Source organism: Onychomys torridus, chromosome 21 (assembly GCF_903995425.1).
Source record: "Onychomys torridus chromosome 21, mOncTor1.1, whole genome shotgun sequence".
NCBI classification, from domain to species: domain Eukaryota; kingdom Metazoa; phylum Chordata; class Mammalia; order Rodentia; family Cricetidae; genus Onychomys; species Onychomys torridus.
The window spans coordinates 5,942,608-5,961,649 of NC_050463.1; the positions used below are offsets into that span (position 1 = coordinate 5,942,608).

A 19,042-nucleotide genomic window follows, 5' to 3' on the forward strand; every position below is an offset into this window, starting at 1 on the left:
ACACCAAGCATGGCAATCCATCCACCCCATCACATGTCCGCCTCATCCATTCCGTCCACCATTCTGTCATCCCATCCTCTCGATTCCAGCACCATGGCTAGCTATCCACCCATCATCCGATCCATCATCCAATCCATATCCATCGCTTGCGAACCCACCCACCTCATTCCATCCATCCATCCACCCCACCACCACCCATTGCATCCATCCAACCATCCATGCCGCCCATTCCAGCCATGCCACCCATCACATCCATCCTCAACCCAACGCCACCCATCCATCAGTCCCCAATATCCATCCACCCATTCCACCCACCAATGGCATACCACCCATCCACCCGATTCCATCCACCCTTCTCCAGCCATCCATCCATTGCGCACCCCCCACCATCCAACTATCCATTCCACGTGCGCATCCAAGTCAGTCCATCCATATCTCATCCACCGATTCCATCCATCTAACCAGGTTCCATCCATCCAATCCAGTCCAGTCGCACCCACCCCACCAACCACCCATCCATCCTCCACCCATCATCCACCTCACCCACCCGATCCAGTCCATCCATCCATCCATCCATCTCCATCACCACACCCATCCTACCCATCCATCCCATCCATCATCCATCCATCCACCCAGGCCATCCATCACGTTCGCACCATTCCAGCAGCCAGCCGATCCAGGCCACCACACCCAGGCCAGCCAATCACCCACCACCCGCTAACCAGACTCAGGCCGCACCAACTCGGGCAGCCAAGCGCACAGCCACCCCACCATCCACCTATCAACCCAGCCACCCAAGCCAAGCCATTCCAATCCAGCGCACACACTATGGGATGGGTGATTGGGGCATGGCTGGATGGATGGATGGTGGATGGATGGAGGTGGTATGTAGGGGTGGGTGGGTGGATGGATGGATGGAATGGATGTGATGGGATAGATGGGATGGATGGATGGATGGATGGATGGATGGGGATGGTGGGTGGATCGATGTTGGATGGAGTGGTGTTGGATGGATTCTGGATGTGGGGGTGGAAGGTGGAGGAGTGGTTGGATGGGTGGTAATGGATGGTTGTTGGGGTGGGAAGAAAAAGCTGATTGAATGGGTGGTGGATGGTGGGTGGTGATGGATGGAATGGTGGATGGATGGGTGGGGTGTGATGGGATGGGTGGATGGATGGGTGGATGGGATGGATGGGTGGGTGGGGTGGGTGTGGATGGGATGATGAGTGGGGTGGAGTAGTGGTGGTGGGTGTATGGATGGATGGAGGGTGTGGTGGGTTGAATGGGATGAATGGATGGAAGGATGGCATTGGATGGATGGATGGTGGAATTAGTGGTGGGTGATTGGATGGTAATGGATGGTTAGATGGAATAGTGGTCGTGGACGGATGGATGGATGGGCGGATGGATGGGTGGATGGATGGATGGGTGGATGGATGGGTGGGTGGATGGATGGATGGATGGATGGTGGATGGATGGATGGATGGGTGGGTGGGTGGATGGATGGATGGATGGGTGGGTGTGTGGATGGATGGATGGATGGTGGATGGATGGGTGGGTGGATGGTAAATTGACAGCATGTGATGGATAACAGGCAGCTGGATGGATGGGTAACAGAAGAGTGTGGTGGAGATGTCTTGCTTAGCATTACGACTCTGTGGTACCTGGAGCTGGTAGACAAATGGTCCAGAGAAGGACACTGAGATTCTCAGATTTCTGTTAAGTCACGGTGAGGATAGCTGAGTCTTTCAAAGGTGTCTCCTCTCTCAGGTGGGCCTGGAACGCTTCCATGGCGTGGGTATCATGGGCTTCAACTCCGCGGAGTGGGTGATTGCCAACATTGGAGCCATCATGGCAGGGTAAGGGGCACCCAGCCTGTCCTCTGAGTGCTTTGAAGCCAGTTGTGTTCTGTCAGTTCAGGGAGCTCACATGGGCTACAGTCCATTTTTTGACAGGGCTTGTTGATGACACAGGCTTTAGCATGCTCATCTCTCTCTCCCAGACATTCTCTTGCCCATCAAACTCATGTATATCCTCTGGAGCCCAACGCTTATGCCCCCTTTAGATATACTTTCTTATTTCCTTCAATAGCACTGAGGCCTCCCTGAACTTGCTTTAAACAGTTGTGGAAGTTCTGAAAGGGGTTACCCTGAATCCCACCTTCCAAGGGTGTTTGAGGACCCCCAAGAGCCCCACAGTTCCCCAAAGCTCTCACTCACTGGTCCTTCGCTCCTGAATTCTGCTTCCAGCGGCATCTCTGTGGGCATCTTGTGCAGTAACTCTCCGAAAGTCTGCCAGGTCATCGCCGAGGCTTCAGAGATGGACATCTTTGTGGTGGATAATGACAGACAGCTGCAGAAAGTTAACCAGGTGAGAGTCACTGGGGTGCGTGGGGGCTGGGATGCTCTCGGTAAAAGGACTGATGTGGGCATAAGACCAAGTTCTCAGCACAAAGGAAATTCATTTGCTCAGAGGGACAGAGGCAGGGAATAAGAGACAAACATAGGAGACAGAGGATGAGGGAGAAGGGGCTGGGGCATTTGTCCTGGAGGACAAAGGACCGCCTCTGGACAGACAGGAGACAGACATGGCAGATAGGAAAGTGGCCATTTATAAAGGTAAAATGGGAAACTCTGTGTTAGAATGAGGTGTTTAATTTTAAATGAACATGTTAATTAGGGGGCTTCTGATTGCTGGACTTCAATACTTTGATAGCTGAACCTTGGTGGTCAGCCTCAGGAGGAGGAAGTGGGCAAATGGGAACAGACCTTGGTGTGCAGCTCCAGGAATGAAATCTACCGTTTTTTTAGCAAGGCAGAGGGAATGGGGGGAAGGGCAAGGCCTGCCATAGCAACATGCTCCAGTGGGCTAGTAGTGCCCTTCACTCGGATATGTGGTACTCTCTTGGATCCGTGGGGTCTGGGATGCCCATGCCTGCATCATGCACACAATAGGAGTATTAAATTTTAAAAGTCCTGTGGAGAGAAATAGAGGAAACACCAATGCCATGAATGTGTGAGTATGGGCATTTGTGCATGTACACACACACCAGAAATGAAATAAAATAGGAATGAAGGGGGTGTGCCTCACCAGTGGAACACCTGCTTGGTGTGCGTAGGCTCCACGCCATCAAATAGAAAATCAAATGGTTTAAAATGGAATAATAACATGTGTATTTTCACATGTTAAGGACACTGGGGCAGGGCTGAAGGGCCAGCTCAGCAGTTAAAAGCACTTGCAGAATTCTGCTGGCTGCTCTTGCAGAGGACCCAGGTTCAATTCTCAGCACCCACACAGTGGCTCAGGGCCACCTGTAACTCCAGTTCCAGGGATCAGACACTCCCTTCTGGCCTCCACATTGCACATGAGCCATGCAGGCATATATAGACATACAGATGATAAAACTAAAAAAGAATAATTTTATATATATATATATATATATATATATATATATATATATATATATATATATATATATATATATTTTAAAAGAACACTGAACTCAGTGGACACAGCATTCTCCTGGCATGGATGAGGCCCTGGGTTCTACCCCCACCCCCACCCCAGAAACCATCTGTGGCAGTAAGGCCAGTCAGAATTTCAAGGTCACTGCCCACTACATAGTGAGTTTGAGTTCAGCCTGAGCTACAGAAGTCCCACTGGTGCTGGTGCTGCCCCCGTGGTGTCTTGCAGATCCAGGGCTACCTGAAGCATCTCAAGGCCATCATACAATACAGAGAAGACATCCAGGAAGTACAGCCAAATCTATACTCGGTACGCCTAGACCAGGGAGTCAGAGATGAAAGCCAGCCAGCAGGTGCAGCCCCAGAGGCCAAGCCAGGTGCTGGGTGACATTGAGAGTCCAGAGAAGCCAAAGGGGGATTCTTCAGCGGGTGTCCTTGTGTGTCTGGCATTATCTTCTCAGAGCTCCTCCATTTTGGAGCATGCATCAAATGGCTTTCCTTTTCATGACTAATATTCCAGTGTACAGATGGAGTTGAGGTGACTGGGCTGCGAGGGTCTCTGGGGTAGCCTCTACTCCCCCAAAACCCACTGGACAGCCTTTCTACAGTGGAAAGGGTTCCTGGACCTCGCAGATGGCATCTCGGATGAAAAACTGGACCAAGTCATCGACTCACAGAAGCCTAACCAATGCTGTGCTTTGGTATACAACCAGGGCACGTCCGGGGTCCCAAAGGCCATAATGCTCAGCCACGACAATGTGAGTGATGCTCCGGAGGGGGGGGGGGGGCTGGCCCAGCGCGGTGTAATTCGGAACTAAGAACATAGGCTGACTTAGCCAGGTGCCTTCCAGATCACATGGACCACAGCAGCCACCGTTCAGAGCCTGGAGTTCAAGTGTCCGCCTGATGGCCAGGAGATCTTTGTGAGCTACCTGCCGCTCTGCTTCGCGGGGGCCCAGATCTTGGATGTGTGGGTGGCCATCTCCGTGGCTGCAACAGTCTACTTCCCCTCAGCAGAGGCAGGGAATTGGAACGGGCCAGCACGAGCCCCCGGCACGGTGAGCTCTGGGGCGGGGGAGTGACAGTGGCCCATGTGGGCAGCCAAGGACACGGGCCGGGGGATCCTTGGCTGTCTCTAGGCCAGCTCTGGCAGGTGTGAGCTAGGGGCGAAGTGGCAAGAGTAGGGGCAGGCGGCTGCAGCGCTCCCTCTGCCCCCCCAGCCTCTGCCCCCGCCTTTCCGGCCCCTTTTTCTTCTCTCCCCCACTCGGGGGCAGGGGCCTCGGTGGCGTGGCTCTGCCTGTCACCTGCGCTGTCCTCGGCCCCACGCTGAAGCTTACTGCCTCATGACCCTGGTGTGCATGGGGGTCCCCCAGCGCCCCATCCCGCCCCATCCAGGGCTTCCTGATGGAGATGCTCCGCGAGGTCCAGCCCACCACGTTCTGCGGCATCCCGTGGGTGTGGGACCGCATGCTGGACAGCCTGAAGACCAAACACCTGGATGCCACCGCCTTCCGCAGGAAGATTGACCGCTGGGCCATGCACATGGGGCTCAGCACCAATAAGAGGCGGCTGCTCGGGTGCGGCGAGCGCTGGAGGCGGGCGGAGGGGGCCGGGGGGGCCGGGGCGGGGTGGGCGGGGACCCGGGGGGAGGAGGCTGGGAGCGGGACGGGGTGGGCGGGGACCCGGGGTGGGCGGGGACCCGGGGGGAGGAGGCCGGGAGCGGGACGGGGTGGGCGGGGACCCGGGGTGGGCGGGGACCCGGGGGCGGGGCGGAGGGGACGGGGGGGGGGGGGGGGGGCGGGGTGGGCAGGGACCCCGGGGCGGCCGCTGGGGGAGGGAGATGGGTCGAATGCGGACCCGAGGGCGGGGGCGGGACAGTGGTCACACGGGGCTGCTGCTCCGCTTCTAAAGGCAGATCCACCAGCCGCTGTGCTTCGGCCTGGCCAAGAAGCTGACCTTTGACCCCGCCAGGAAATTCCTGGGTTTCAACCATTGCCAGCAGTTCCTGAACCTGGGCTCGGGGCTGCCGAGGGCCACGATAGACTTCTTCCTCGGCCTGGACATCCCCATCTTTGAGATGTACGGCTTGAGCGAGTGCACCGGACTGCACACTCTGTCCAGCCACCAGGCCTACCGGCTGCAAAGGTGGGTCGGGCAGGGGGCGCTGTCTTCCCCCGGGACAGCAGTGGGTCAGGGGTCCCCGGAATTGGGGCCACCCCTGCGCCTCGTGGGCGAGGCTTCCCTTCACATTTCTCCGGGATGTTTCTCTCTGTGGGGTGGGGTGGGGATGGGAGGAGGTGGGATCCAGGCCCCTCCCGAGTGCCAAGCAGATGCAGGGTATCCACACATGGCAGGCAGTCTCCCTCACAGCAAGCCTGGCGACAGACTGCGAGAGGTGTCTCTATGGACACCGCTTCCAGTTGTGCGTAAGGCGAGGCAAGGCAGTTTAGGCACAGCAGTTTTGAAGGGTTTCTCTATGTACCGCTGGCTGTCCTGGATCTCACTCTGTAGACCAGGCTGGCCTCGAACTCAGAGATCCACCTGCCTCTGCCTCCCGAGTGCTGGGGTAAAAGGCGTGGGCCCGAGTTAAGTATCGCGTCCTGGTCTGGGAGCGTGCCAGCCCTGCTATCCTCTCCATGCCCACAGCAGTGGGAAGGCACTTGCCAGCTCCCACACAAAGGTGGAAAAAGAGAACCAGGACGGCCTGGGGAACTTGTGTATATGGGGCCGCCACATCTTCATGGGGTACCTCAACGACAAAGAAGGCACGGAGAAGAAAGTGGACAGCCACGGCTGGTTACACACCAACGACCTAGGCTTCTTGGATATCGACAGGTTCCTCTATGTCATGGGGAACATCAACGGTGAGGGGTGGTATAAGGAAGGCACAGCGGGCTCCACCCCTGGGGGGAGGACAGGCTGTCCCCACTCCAGCCCCCATAAGCCACTTGATGTGCCTTTTCAGAGACAAACCTTTCTCATTCCTGCCACAGATATGATCACACTGAGCTCAGGTGAAGTGATCAACCCGAATCCCATTGAGGAGCGAGTGAGGACGCGCATCCCCATTGTGCGCTATGTGATGGTGGTGGGCCAGGATGCCCCTTACCTGTGCGCCCTCCTTACAATGAAGGTAGCCGGCGGTTCCCACGGAGCAAGACTCTTTTTGAGACAGGGTTTCCCTGTGTAGCTTTGCGTCTTTCTTGGAACTCACTTGGTAGCCAGGCTGGCCTCAAACTCACAGAGACCCGCCTGGCTCTGCCTCCCGAGTGCTGGTATTAAAGGCGTGCGCCACCACTTGACAGTATGGAATGAGGATGAGCTAGATGGGAGCCATTCAGTCACTTAGTCACAGTTTTAGTGGCTTTTGTCACTGTGATTAATACCTAACCAGAAGCGATTTAAGGGCCAGGGGAGATGTTAAATGGATAAAGTGTTAACACATGTGTGAAGCTGGGCATGGTGGGGCTTTATAACCCCAGTGCTGGGGAAACTGGTGAGTCTCCAGGCCAGTGAGACACCTTACCTCAAATTAAAAAAGCAGACAGTGCCAGGGAACACCACCTCAGACTTCTATCCATCATGCACACGATTGTGTGCAGACAGACACTTACACACAAAATTCTTAGTTTTTCAAGACAGGCTTTCTCCATGTAGCCTCTCTCTCTCCGGAACTTGCTCTGTAGACCAGGCTGGCCTCAACAGAGAGATCTGTCTGCTTCTGCCTCCTGAGTGCTGGGATTAAAGGTGTGCGCCACCACCACCCAGCTTACTATATTTATTTATTTTTCTTATTATTATGGGTATCTGTGTTCATGTACCACAGCACCTATGTGGAGGTCTGAGGAGTGTGTTCTTTCCTTCCACCTGTACACGGTTCAAGAGATGAAGCTCACATCTTCAGCATATGAGGCCTTCACCCCAAGTCACCTCACAGCTTTGCTTTCTCCAGGGATCCCTGCCCACATTAAGAATGGGCCTTTTCACCTCAGTTAAGCCTCTGGAAACCCTGACAAACCCAGGGGTGTTCTCACAGTTACTAGATCGAGGTCCACTGACACTGAAGATGTGTCCTGGGGCAGCTTTCACGTGGAGTCCGACCACAGCTCCAGTTGTTGGTTCTAGGGAGGAGTGTAGAGTGCCCGAGTGTGTACAAGAACCTAGAGTTTCCCCTGTAGACCAGTTCCCATTGGCATCAAAGTACCAAGTTGAAGATATCAATCAAAGCCTGGTTGAGGGGAAGACGGGCTTGAGAGCTGTCTCAATGGGTAAGGGTGCTTGCTGCCAAGCCTGACGACTTTTGAGTTCGATACCCAGGACCCACATGGTGGAAGGAGAGAATCGAGTCCCAGATGCCTGCTCTACAGGCTTGCATGACTTTTGAGCTGCATGCTCTGCTCCTCCCTAGTGGGTTGGGTAGGACTTTCTGATGCACTGGCACGTGTAGCCTGGAGGACGCATGTACCATGGCCCCTGAAGGATGCTCACAGAACACCAACTCTGCCTGCCTCCACAGTGTCAGATCAATCCGGAGACCGGAGAGGCTCGGAGTGCCCTGACCAGTGAGGTTGTGGCCTGCTGCAGGAAGATGCGGAGCCAGTCCACCTGGTTGACAGATGTCCTATACAACCGTGACCCCTTGGTCACAGAGTTCATCAGCCAGGGCATCCAAGACGTGAATGCTGAGGCACCCTCGGAAGGCACCAAGATCATTAAGTGGGTCATTCTAGACAATGATTTCTCTGTTGGCGGCGGGGAGCTTGGTGAGTTAATGACAGTCATAGGTGGGCCATGGACCCTCTCAGCCTCCTAGCCCCAGGCTTCCACTGAGTATGGGAAGGGTCTGTGGTCATGTGGCTTTAGCTGATTTTTTCCAACAAAACACATTTAAAACATGTGGCAGTACACATCTGTCAGCCAAGTACTTGGGAGCCAGGCAGGAGAATCAGGAGTTCAAGGGCTGCCCAGGATACAGAGAGTGAGACCGTGTCTCAAAAACAAGTCTGGCGCCAGGGAAATGGCTCAATTTGTAAGGATGCTGACTGCACAGTCATGAAGACCGGAGTTTGATTCCTCAGAACTCATGTTACAAACAAACAAACCATGGGCATGTTGTTGGCCTTCTTAGATTATTTACTTTTATTTGTGTGTATGACTTCCTGAATGTATGAATGTTTACTATGCTTGTCCTGTGCCCACAGAGGCCAGACCAAGGCATCAGATCTCCTGGCACTGGAGTCACAAGTGGTTGTGAGTCATCATATGGGTGTTGGGAACTGAACCCAGGCCCTCTGCAGGAGCAACCAGTGCTCTAACCACTGAGCTGTCTCCCAATGCTGGGGAGGCTGAGTCCTGAGAATCCCTGGTTCTCCGTGGACCATCAACTCCGACTATTTGGCCAGCACCAGGCCAATGAATGACATTGTTTCAAAGGGGTGGGTAGACAAGTAGAGGTGCACCCTTTAACCCAGCACTCGGGGGCAGAGGCAGGCAGATCTCTGAGTTCGAGGCCAGCCTGGACTACAGAGTGAGTTCCAGGACAGCCAGGGCCACACAGTGAGACCCTGCCTTGAGAAAAACAACACAAACACATTGGGAGCTCAGGAGATGCTCAGTGGCCATGACAGCATGTGCATGAGGACCACAGGACTCACCTAAACAGCTGGGTGTGGTGGTGCAGGTCTGTTACCCCATGCTGTGGAGGCAGGGACAGGAGGGTCCCTGGAGCTTGCTGCCAACCAGCTTAATTCAAGGCTGAGTGAGAGACCCTGCGTGAGAGGGATGGAGCATGACATCTGACATCCTCCTTGAGCTAGATGAGCACACACTCCCCCAACTGGAGCTGGACAGAGGCTAAAAGCACTATGCTGCTCTTGCAAAAGACCCAAGTTCAGTTCCCAGTGCCCCCACACAAACTGGGCAGCTCACAACAGCCTGTTAACTCCAACTACGGGGATCTGATGCCACTTGTGGTCTCTGGGGGCACTGCAAGCATATGCACACACATGACACATAGTTTAAAATCTTTAAAAACATCTCCCCCATCCAAGCCTTACTTGTATAAAATATGGTGTGCTGAACCCAACTCCAAAACTTCCCTCTTAACTGAGATGGGCCAACTCCAGACATAATTCTTCACTTTTTGGGGTGCAGAGGCAGCATCTGAGAGTGTTAGAAGATTCTGGACTGGACCCACAAAATGAAGCCCAAGGCTGTTTGGAACCCAGGTCCCTGGAGCGGCATCTCCATGCCTACATTTTATCCACTGCCCCTATGATTGCAGAACTCACAGGGTGTCTTGGAGTGGGTTTCTACTCTCCAGTTCTCTCTCCTACTCCAGTTCCACCCCTAATATGCACTCGGCCCTCTGATGGCTCAGGCTTCTGACAAGGGACTCCGGGGCAGGAATTCGAGGAGGCTCACCACAGCCTTGCTTCCACCATAGGGCCCATGTCCAAGTTGAACAGGACCACTGTGGCCAAGATATACCAGGAGGAAATCCAGAAATTCTATGAGAAGCGTTCGAGCTCTTAGCAACCCTGTGCACCCCAACCTTCGCCCAGGTGCTGGTGGTTCGTGTTTTATATCCTGCTGTCAAGGAACAATTTCTACAGTGGGGAAAGTGTTCTTTGTGAGGGCCTGGGTGGAAGGCGCTCTAGTATTGGGATCTGAATTGTAAAGGAATAATTAAATGTGTTCACTAAAGTGGTGGATCTCATCCAGGGGTGATTTTGTCAAGGGACACTGGGTGACATCTGGCTGTCATGACTGGTGTGAAGTGGGTGGAGGTCTGGGACACTGCACAGCATGACCCAGGTTTCATGTTGACACCTCAAGCAAAACTCCCAAACTGAAATAGCTCCCACCTCAGACTTCATTCTCTTTTTGTTAGTTAGTCTGGAGCCCAGGCCCTACACTAGGGTAGTTCTTAGCCACGCCCCCAGCCCTTCACTGAAGGATTCTAGGTAGAGGCTCCACCCTGACCACGCCCCCAGCCCTTCACTGAAGGATTCTAGGCGGGGCTGCACCCAGACCACGCCCCCAGCCCCTCACTGGGGATTCTAGGCTAGAGCTGGAGTTTTAGAGGGTTGTGAGCCTTGTGGAATGCAGTGAAGTAAACATAGCAGCCAGCTCTCTTAACCACGGAGAGTACACTGTACTAAATGAGAAACTGAGGAATTGCTGAGACCTACAGTTCTCCTCAGGGACAGTGTAAATGCTCCTAGCTGGTGCAATCAAGGCAAACAAAGGGACCTGAGAGCAGCCCGTAGGCAAGGAATTCAGCCCGACTCAGATCTCATGCTGTCTTCATCAGAACCAGCTGGGACCGAACCACCCCCACCTAGGGTTGCAACACCTCAAACTACAGCAAAGAGCTTGAACTCTTTGTTCGCCGTTCCTTTTTTGGTTTTTGGAGACAGGGTTTCTCTGTGTAGTCCAAGGTGCCCTTGAACTTGCTCTGTAGACCAGGCTAGCTTCAAACTCACAGATCTGCCTGTCTCTGCCTTATTAGTGCTAGGATTAAAGGCATGCGCTGGGGTAGCCCTGGGGACACACTGATGAGCAAGCTTTGATGGAGGTAGGGGACCACAGGTGTCAGACATCCTGTCAGCTGAGGCAGCCTGTGCACAGAATTTGCAACAGAGGAAATGGAGCGTACCACCCGGGGTCCTGTAAGGCTCATTAAAATGCAGGAAGAAATGATACCCAGAAGGTTGTGGAAGGAACAAGTTTCTTGAGGCAGTGTCCACACATTACCAGTCACATTACTAGGGGAGGGGAGGCTGCAGGGGCCTCCAGGGACACTGCTTTGGAACAGACACCCATGCTGGGGTGTGCTCACTGGTGACACGGTCCAAGCACCCCAGCAATCTTCCTGACTCTAAGCTAGCTGACACATTCACAGTTACCCACGAAGAGCTAACTACCAGTGTCTGGGCCACATTTCTGGCTCCCAGTGTGACTTGTTAGTTGGAAGCTGCTTACATCTTCAGGAGGAAAAAAAAAGGCTGAGTATGGGCAGCTCTTGTACCTGTCTGGGTGGAGATGATGGTGGACACAGACAATTGCAGCTGTCCAGGCCAGCATCAGGCAGGAAGACCTCTGGTTCACACTGCTACTGGAAGAAAATACTTGAGGCTGCTAAGATTTCAAGGAGAGGCTATGACAGTCCAAACAGCAGTGTCATCAGGTAGGTGACACTGGCAGGAACACTCGAGGAAGAATATAGTGAGGGGGGGGGGGAATGGTCTCTCAGGAAGGAATCACGTTCTCATGAGAACATCAGCATGGCAAACACTACCATGGGCTGCAGCTCAGTGGGCACTGCGCTCATCTGGTGTGTACAAAGCCCTGGGCTCTCATCCCCAGCATCACATAGACCAGTGTAAGGGTGCATATTTGTCAGTCTAGCATTCAGGAGGTGGAGGCAGGAGGATCAGGAGTTCAAGGTCAGTCTGGACTACACAACACATTCTCAAAACAAAACTACTGCTAACCAAGAACGACTGCTAGGTCAGTGGGAGGCAGGCTGCAGTTTGAACATGGTCTCTCCTCAGTGACACCTTTTTTCTTTTTTAAATTTTATTTTTCAGTGACACTCTTGCAGAGCTTGGTCCTGCACGGCTGTTGGAAGTTCTGGAGTCAGAGCCTCCAGGAGTGGCTTCCCGATTTCGTGGTAGTGTGTTATGGGGACTCAGGCCCTTCTCTTCATGCATGTGCCTGCTCTCCAGCCACACATGGAATGTAACAGGAGCCAAGCTGATGCAGCAGCCTGACTGGAACTCACTTTCTGAACTGCAAGCCTCTAGACCTTTCCTTCTTTATAAACTACCTAGTCTCAGGTAATTAGTCATAGAAAGACAGGATTCTTCAGTGATCCAAATTTCCAACAAACTCTGATAAGTTTAGTGAATTCAAACTTGATGTGCATACATGCTTAATAAAAACTGTATGCACATGTATTCTTGTGGAGACCAGCTATCAAACCTTTGTTCCTCCTTGGGAACTGTCCCCGCCCCCTCTCTCATACACCAGTGTCTTACTGAACCTGGAAACAGTCACAGACCTCACTGGCTATCAGTGAGCCCAGTGAAGCCCCACTTGGTTTCTTGTTTGCAGCGGGTAGGGGTGGTTTAGCGGGTGGAGAAGGCTTAGTTAGTGGTGATGAGTACTTGCTGCTCTCCCACGATCCAGATCCACGTTCCTAACACTTCATGTAGCTCACAATGACCTGCAACTCTAGCCCTAGGGGACCCAATGCTGTCTTCTGGCCCCCACTAGCACCCCCCAACACACGCTCGCACAGTTAACACACTTGGCTGTGGATTCTGGAATGGAACCCAGGTCCCCAGGCCCATGCAGCAATTTTCTCTAAATGTCTCAAAGCCCTCAAAATTTTGGGTCGCCTATGGATCTCCGCAGGCTCCTGCCACCTGAGGGTGACAAGCAAGCAGGTGTCGTCTGGCAGGCAGTGTCCTGATGAGTCAGGTGGCAGTGTTGAGCCCTAGAGGCCCGGAAGAGTCCATTGTCACTGACGGCAAGAATCCCCAGCTACCACCTGCTAACAGGACTCAAGAGGTGACTGAGGACGTGGGCTTGTGTGTCCTGACTCTCTGGGAGGCTCAAGTCTGTGAAAATGGACCCAGTGAGGGTGACATGAGAGGCCCACAGGCTCTGCCAGGGTGCAGGAACTGGGACAAGCACTTGGGAGCCCCTGCGAAGGGTACCCTTCCACTCCACCCTCCACCTCCAACCTCCTGCTGGCCCGTCCACCCCTCTGCAACCACAGGCTATTTGTAACTAATCCTCAACTCCTGCACCCAAGGGAACGACACGATTGTGGACCTCCCCCGGCCCAGGCTCCTGTTGTGGCTCTACTCTAGACTGAATCAAAGGTGGGCCACCCACTGCTCCCATCTCACTTTATTTTCTATAAAACTCCTCCATAATTTCACAATTTAACAAAAAGTTTAAAATGAGGGACAAACAGCCCTGTAGCTCATTACAAACACGGCTCTCTTTGTCCCTCTGTCCAGGGCTCGTCTGGGCCGTTGACATGTCTATTCCTGGAGACACGTCTTGTGAAGCCCTGGGGAGGAGGGACAGGTATCCGATACCTTTTGCACCCAGTGTTGTGAGCTGGTTCAGGAGGCTGCAGCACAGGGACTCACTGGGGGCAGTCCTGGTGCCACCCTTCCTATGGACTAGTCCCGAGAGCCCTCAGGGCTCTGGATGCAAGCTACTGCTTTAGGCTTCCAGCCAGCCAGCATGGGCCCCAGAGTGGCTCTGGAGGACAGTGGTGTGACCTTCCGGCCAGAGGAGGTAACTGAGATGGGTGCTTCCAGGAGGGCCTTGGAAGCATCTGGAAGGGCTGGACCCCAAGGCCCAGGGCAGCAGGAGGGCTGGGCCACTGGTGACCGCAAGAGGAAGAACAGCACCCTGGGCTGAGGCTGTTTGGGACCCTGGCACACTCCATGTGGATGCCAACGGCTGCCACGATGCCAGGGCCTTCTGACCAAAGGCTTCAAGGCTACACAAGGCCTAGTGGAGAGTATTGTCGGCCTGTCTGGGAAGAGGTGTGGAGCTCAAACCCTCCTTCCTCTCAGCTGGAGGGAGTGGGAGGGGGCTGCAGGGGAGGCCTCTCCTTTCCCGGGGTAAGGGAAGCCTTAGAGGCTGGGAGGCCAGGCCTCCAGGGTGAAGCCACACTGGGGAAAGCAACACCAGAGCGGCGCTGTGGGCCAGCTGGGCTCAGGTCTCTTTCAAATGCCTTGGCTGGGGCACAGACACTGACATCGACTGGGGGTAGGGACGACGGCTCCAGGCTCAGGCCTGGGAGGGGCTGGCTCGGCCCTTGGCAGTTTACAGGGCACAGGGCCAAAGCCTCTTGGGGGCCCACTGTGGAGGCAGAGGCCATGTGGTCGGGGACAGAGGCAGTCTGGGGCTGGGCCTGCCTCACACACACCGTCCTATCATATTTGGCAAAAGCTGATGTTTTCAAAGTTCAAAGACTTGATCAGCGAGAGAGCAGAGGCGGCAGCCCATGGGGAGTGGTGGCCCAGGAGCCCGAGCACAGCCAGCCTTGGAACTGTGGGTGCTTGGCTGGCACATGGCTACAGAGGTGGCCCTTGGGAACCCAAAACTGGTGCCCATCATAGTGTTCACTGGCCTGGGGCCATGAGAGGCAGTGGCATCCTGGGATCTAGAGGGGAGATCCTCCGTGCCTCCAGCAGCGGTTGGCATGAGCCTCCCCAGCTGCTGGACACACCTGGAACATACACAATACACAAGGCTGCATGGCAGGACACCAGGCACAGGCATCTGCCAGGCAGAGCCAGGTGTCCATGGCCAGCCCTGGCCATGCTGACAGACCTCGAGGCTAGGAGGCAGGCCAGCAGAGGGAGGCCTGTGAACTGCATGGAAGACTATGGTCACCCTAGCCACTCAGAGAGGCCCAGGCAGTGACCTGCCACTCAGCCCCCACCCACAGTGGAAAACTGGTAGAATGAATGAGGGGCTGCAGGCCACGCGTGTCCTGTGTCACCCCCTCCTGTGGAAGTATGGCCTGCAGCCCCTTCATCACCAACCACTGAGGGGCACCGGGGCACCATGGCGAGCTGGGGGTGGTACCGGGAGCGGGAGCCATGGCGGGCCAGCCCTCATGCCCAGCCCCTCCCGTGCCCATGCCCACCGTGGCTCCACAGAGGCGGCCAGGGTCATGTGGCCACGGCCTCCAGGCAGCTCTGCAGCTTGCGAACGGTGCTCTCGTCCAAGGAGAAAAGGTCAAAGTCGAAGGTGGTGTTGGTAACATTGAAGTGGCCAGTCTCCTCGATCAGGTTGACAATCTGTAAGGTGGGTTTGGTGGACTCAGGGGACAGAGCTGGATGCCCATGCCCAGGCCTGGGGGTGGAGGGCGCAGTACCTGCTGCAGCACATTGCGCTCCCGCAGAGCCATCAGCCTCCGGTGCAGCTCCACCAGCTCGTCCGTGTAAGCCTGAGGAGAAGCAAGTCAATGGGCTGGGGGCACTCGGGTGCAGCACAGCTCAAGGCCCCAACCACACACCTACCCAGGCCCAGACACCCCACCTTGTCGTAGGTAGCCTTCTTCAGAATCTTTTCAGGTTTGCTGCAGGGCTCGGGGCTCCTCCGGCCGGACACCTGCGGGGACCCCAGACCCGTGAGCTCCAGCACGGCCCCGCAACCCTCCCAGGACAGCCAGAGCCCGGCTGGCTCAGAGCCTGAGCCCGCTCACCTTGCTGCTGGGAGGGGGTGGCTTCTGGGGGGGGCGGGGGCTCGCGGCCAGGCAGGCAGGAGTCCGCACTATTGTCGCTGTCACTGTCGCTGAAGCTCAGTCTAAAGAGAAGACGGTGGTGTCAAGAGTGGACGCAGACTAGGCCACACTGGCAGGATGGGCTGCCCTGGGTTCGTGCTGCCCTGCCTTCACCCCGGGGAGGAGCCGCCCAGCACTGAGCCCCAGGGCCGTCTGACCTACCCCTAGCTGCCGCATAGGACCCCACGCTGACCTTGCACACTCTAGTGATCAGCTCTGCTGGCCCCAATCCTTTGCAGGCACATGTGTGATGATGGCCAAAGGCTCTTGGGGCAAGTCTCAGCCCCTGCCACAGTCCTGCTATAACCCTCCTGCAAAGCAGGCTGTGCAAGGTCACAAAGAATGATGTCCAGCCTGAGTACCAAAGTGACAGATACCCTTAGCCCACAGTGGGAAATGATACCGAATCACATGGTACCAGCAGGTCTCACTGACTAGAGCACACTTCCCAATCCACTCCTGGTTCTATTGTATCAGTAACAGGGTGTGCAGGAAGCTCCTTGAAAACCCCAGGCTAGCATGGTGGCCACAGCAGTCTCCTGACTCACTCAACAGCACTCCTGGGATCCAACAGGCCCTAGCATTAGTTCTTCTTGCACCGTGTAGGCTCTGAGGTCAAACCCAGGGCCTCAGGTGGGGTGACAGGTGACTTTACCCACTGAACCATCCACTAGGATGGCACTTCCTCCTTTAGCTCCCAGCTGGTTCTGCCCAGAGCTCTTGCTGAGGCCACATGCTGGGCTCCAGGCCAGGCTGTTACCAGGCAACCTCAGCCTCAGGATCCCCTCACTTCCGCCACTAGTACTCAATAGGTGGTACCTGGGGATGCTGGAGCTCAGCCCTCCTTAGGCAGCAAGGCAAGACATGGGGCCTTGCCGAAACTGTGTGTATGACCCTCCCTAACAGGGACAATCCCAGCCCTTCACAGACACACTGAAGATGATGTCTCCCCAGGACAACCACATAACTATGACCCTCTGGATGGGACTGTGTGACTCTCAAGAATCTGCTTCCCCTTTTCTCAAAGGGTCAAGTCCTCCCTGTGAGCAGAGGCCAGATCCTTGTGAGAGCTAGGCCTGAATCTCATGGCTCTTGGGTGTATGGTGCCCCGTGGGTGAGCAGGGCTTGGCTCACTGTGAACAGGCAAAGGCTGTAGCCCTGGATGACAGAGAAGGGAGGATCGCCAGCATGTGTCAAACTTCCTAGGACCTCTCTACAGTGAACTCTTGGGTACACTACCCTAAAGCAGGGCCACTGGAGCCCTGGGTTGCTGTGCCGTCCCCAGCTCTGCCTGTCACAGCCCGGTGTTCAGCCTGTCGGAGGTTCCTATTCCAGGGACCCCGGGTAGGGACATGCTCACCACGGGGGAAGGCTGCCCTAACCCTGGCTCACCTGGGAACCCATGCCTTCCACTCTCCAGCACACCTCTGCTATGCCCAGCTCTCCCACAGGCAGCCAACCTTAAGCCAGGGTGGTGGATGCCATCTCAAGCCATTATGAAAAGGACAGCCTAGCCAGCTCTGGAGTGCCTCAGCCTGGCCCTGACAGCGAAGGCCTAACACGTGGGCTTCCTCTACCACCCAGGCCCTGAGGGATGGCACTGGCCACTCACCGGGACTCTCGGCCTGGGTTGGCCTTGACAGTGGTCTCCTCTCCCGATGAGGAGTCATCCTCATCTGACTCCTCAGACTGCAGATCCTCCACCATGGAGCGCAGGGGTCCTTGGGGCAAACGGGAGAGCTGAGCCTCTGGCTACCTCCCCAAGGGCCACCCCAGACTCATCACCACCTGTAGGGTCCCTCTGGCCTGCAGCAGGTTTCCCTTCACCCACCTTCCTGGCCTTCCTCACAGGCATCAGGCTCCTGGTCTGCAACTGGCCTGCAAGACCCCTCCATCACAGCAACCAAAGCTGAAAACCCCAGCTGGCCCCTCTGCTCTGCCTGGGACCACAGTCCCCACCCAGCCTGCACCCTTTTCTGAGGGTGTCCAGTGCCTCAGAAACCCTGCCCTGGGTCCACTGTCTTCCCCTTCCTCCAGAGGAACCCAGTTCCAGTCCCCTGCAGATGGCATCTTGGTTTATATTCCTGTTGCCAAGGCAACAGAGGGACACAAAGCCTTCAATTACCTTGGTCACATGATGCCGATTCAGCTGGTTCCCTCCCTCCCTAATCAGTGGGTAAGGACCTTGGAGAGTATGGGCTTCAAGGATCCCATCCCCCAGCCAAGCTCCTGCTCCAAGGGTGGCTGCTACCATGGGAGCAGGCTCCTCTGGCAGCCTGGCCATGCTTGGTCCTGACCCCACAGCCTGCCTGGGCTCCTGAGGCAGGACACAGAAGCCAGCCTATATGCCCCTCCCTACGGAAGGCCCACTGGAGCAGCCAGGCCTAACCCAGAGATGGCCCTGACAGGACAGGACAGGCTGGGCCTACCATGCTGAGTGGCCACCCCTCAGGAGGAAGCACCTCGCTGGCTACGGGCCTGTGGGCCGCAGGGGTGACCTGGCTCCTGGTGAGCACAGCTACTTGTCTTTACCAACCCCAGACCACCAAGAACTGGTCCTGGTTGGTAGCATGGACCTCCCCTGCCTCATGGGCACCGAGTTCAGCGCAGGGAGAAGGGATACCAGCCCAAAGGAGGGTCTGACCCAAGAGAGCAAGCCCAGGCTCAGTCTTTCTGAAGCAACAAGCAGCCCCAATCAAGAGCCACGCCCATGGCTCCCAGGCTGCTCTTCCCTAGGCTATGCCTACTGCCCCGTCTCCACCCTCCTCTACCTGCCTCCACCCACTTCTACCAGCTCCACCTCCCCTTCAGGCCCACCTTGGCTGTGGTTCTGAGACGGTTCAAAGTCTGAGTCGGAGCTGGAGTCAGAGCTGGAGCTGGCATTGGCTGGGCTTGACTGGGCCGACTTCAGCCCATGTCAGGGCCAGCACAGAGGGAGAAAGAGACTGTCATCTTGCAAGCTGGAGGAGAGGCAGTGAAGCAGCCATACAACCGCAAGGTGCAGGACAGGAAGCATTCGCTTCCCTGGGGCTTGGGGACAATGACCGAATGTCCAGACCCTACCCAAGCCGCACTACCACCCACCAGGTGCACAGGAGTGATGGTGGAGTTGTGTGTCACAAGCATCCTGGAGCAGGGCACACCTTGCCTGGTCTTCCTGTGGCTGCACAGGGGTGGACTTGGCCACCAGGGGGCAGTGACAGCCAGGACAAGACAAGGCAAGAGGCTGCCACTAAGTGAGTTCTTCAGT

At 55.7% G+C, this 19,042-nt stretch overlaps 2 protein-coding genes across 2 annotated transcripts in view; one reads left to right on the forward strand and one right to left on the reverse strand.

The window, feature by feature from the left end:
- Window positions 1-218: 218 nt before the first annotated feature.
- On the forward strand, window positions 219-10,149 carry Acsbg2 (acyl-CoA synthetase bubblegum family member 2). The gene is made up of 12 exons (XM_036170483.1): window positions 219-419; window positions 1,771-1,859; window positions 2,250-2,370; window positions 3,694-3,774; window positions 4,073-4,222; window positions 4,316-4,522; window positions 4,860-5,041; window positions 5,376-5,609; window positions 6,111-6,328; window positions 6,458-6,597; window positions 7,981-8,227; window positions 9,910-10,149. The coding sequence occupies exons 1-12, from the start codon at window positions 219-221 to the stop codon at window positions 9,996-9,998; spliced, it is 1,959 nt and encodes a 652-aa protein (XP_036026376.1). The 3' UTR covers window positions 9,999-10,149.
- Window positions 10,150-13,371: 3,222 nt separating this feature from the next.
- The window catches only part of Mllt1 (MLLT1 super elongation complex subunit), a 29,070-nt gene continuing 23,399 nt past the window's right edge, over window positions 13,372-19,042 (reverse strand). Inside the window, 7 exon segments of the mRNA XM_036170484.1 lie at window positions 13,372-15,307; window positions 15,385-15,456; window positions 15,549-15,620; window positions 15,715-15,747; window positions 15,749-15,815; window positions 17,405-17,513; window positions 18,610-18,697. Of these exon segments, the coding sequence (XP_036026377.1) occupies window positions 15,179-15,307; window positions 15,385-15,456; window positions 15,549-15,620; window positions 15,715-15,747; window positions 15,749-15,815; window positions 17,405-17,513; window positions 18,610-18,697 (570 nt within the window). The 3' untranslated portion in view covers window positions 13,372-15,178.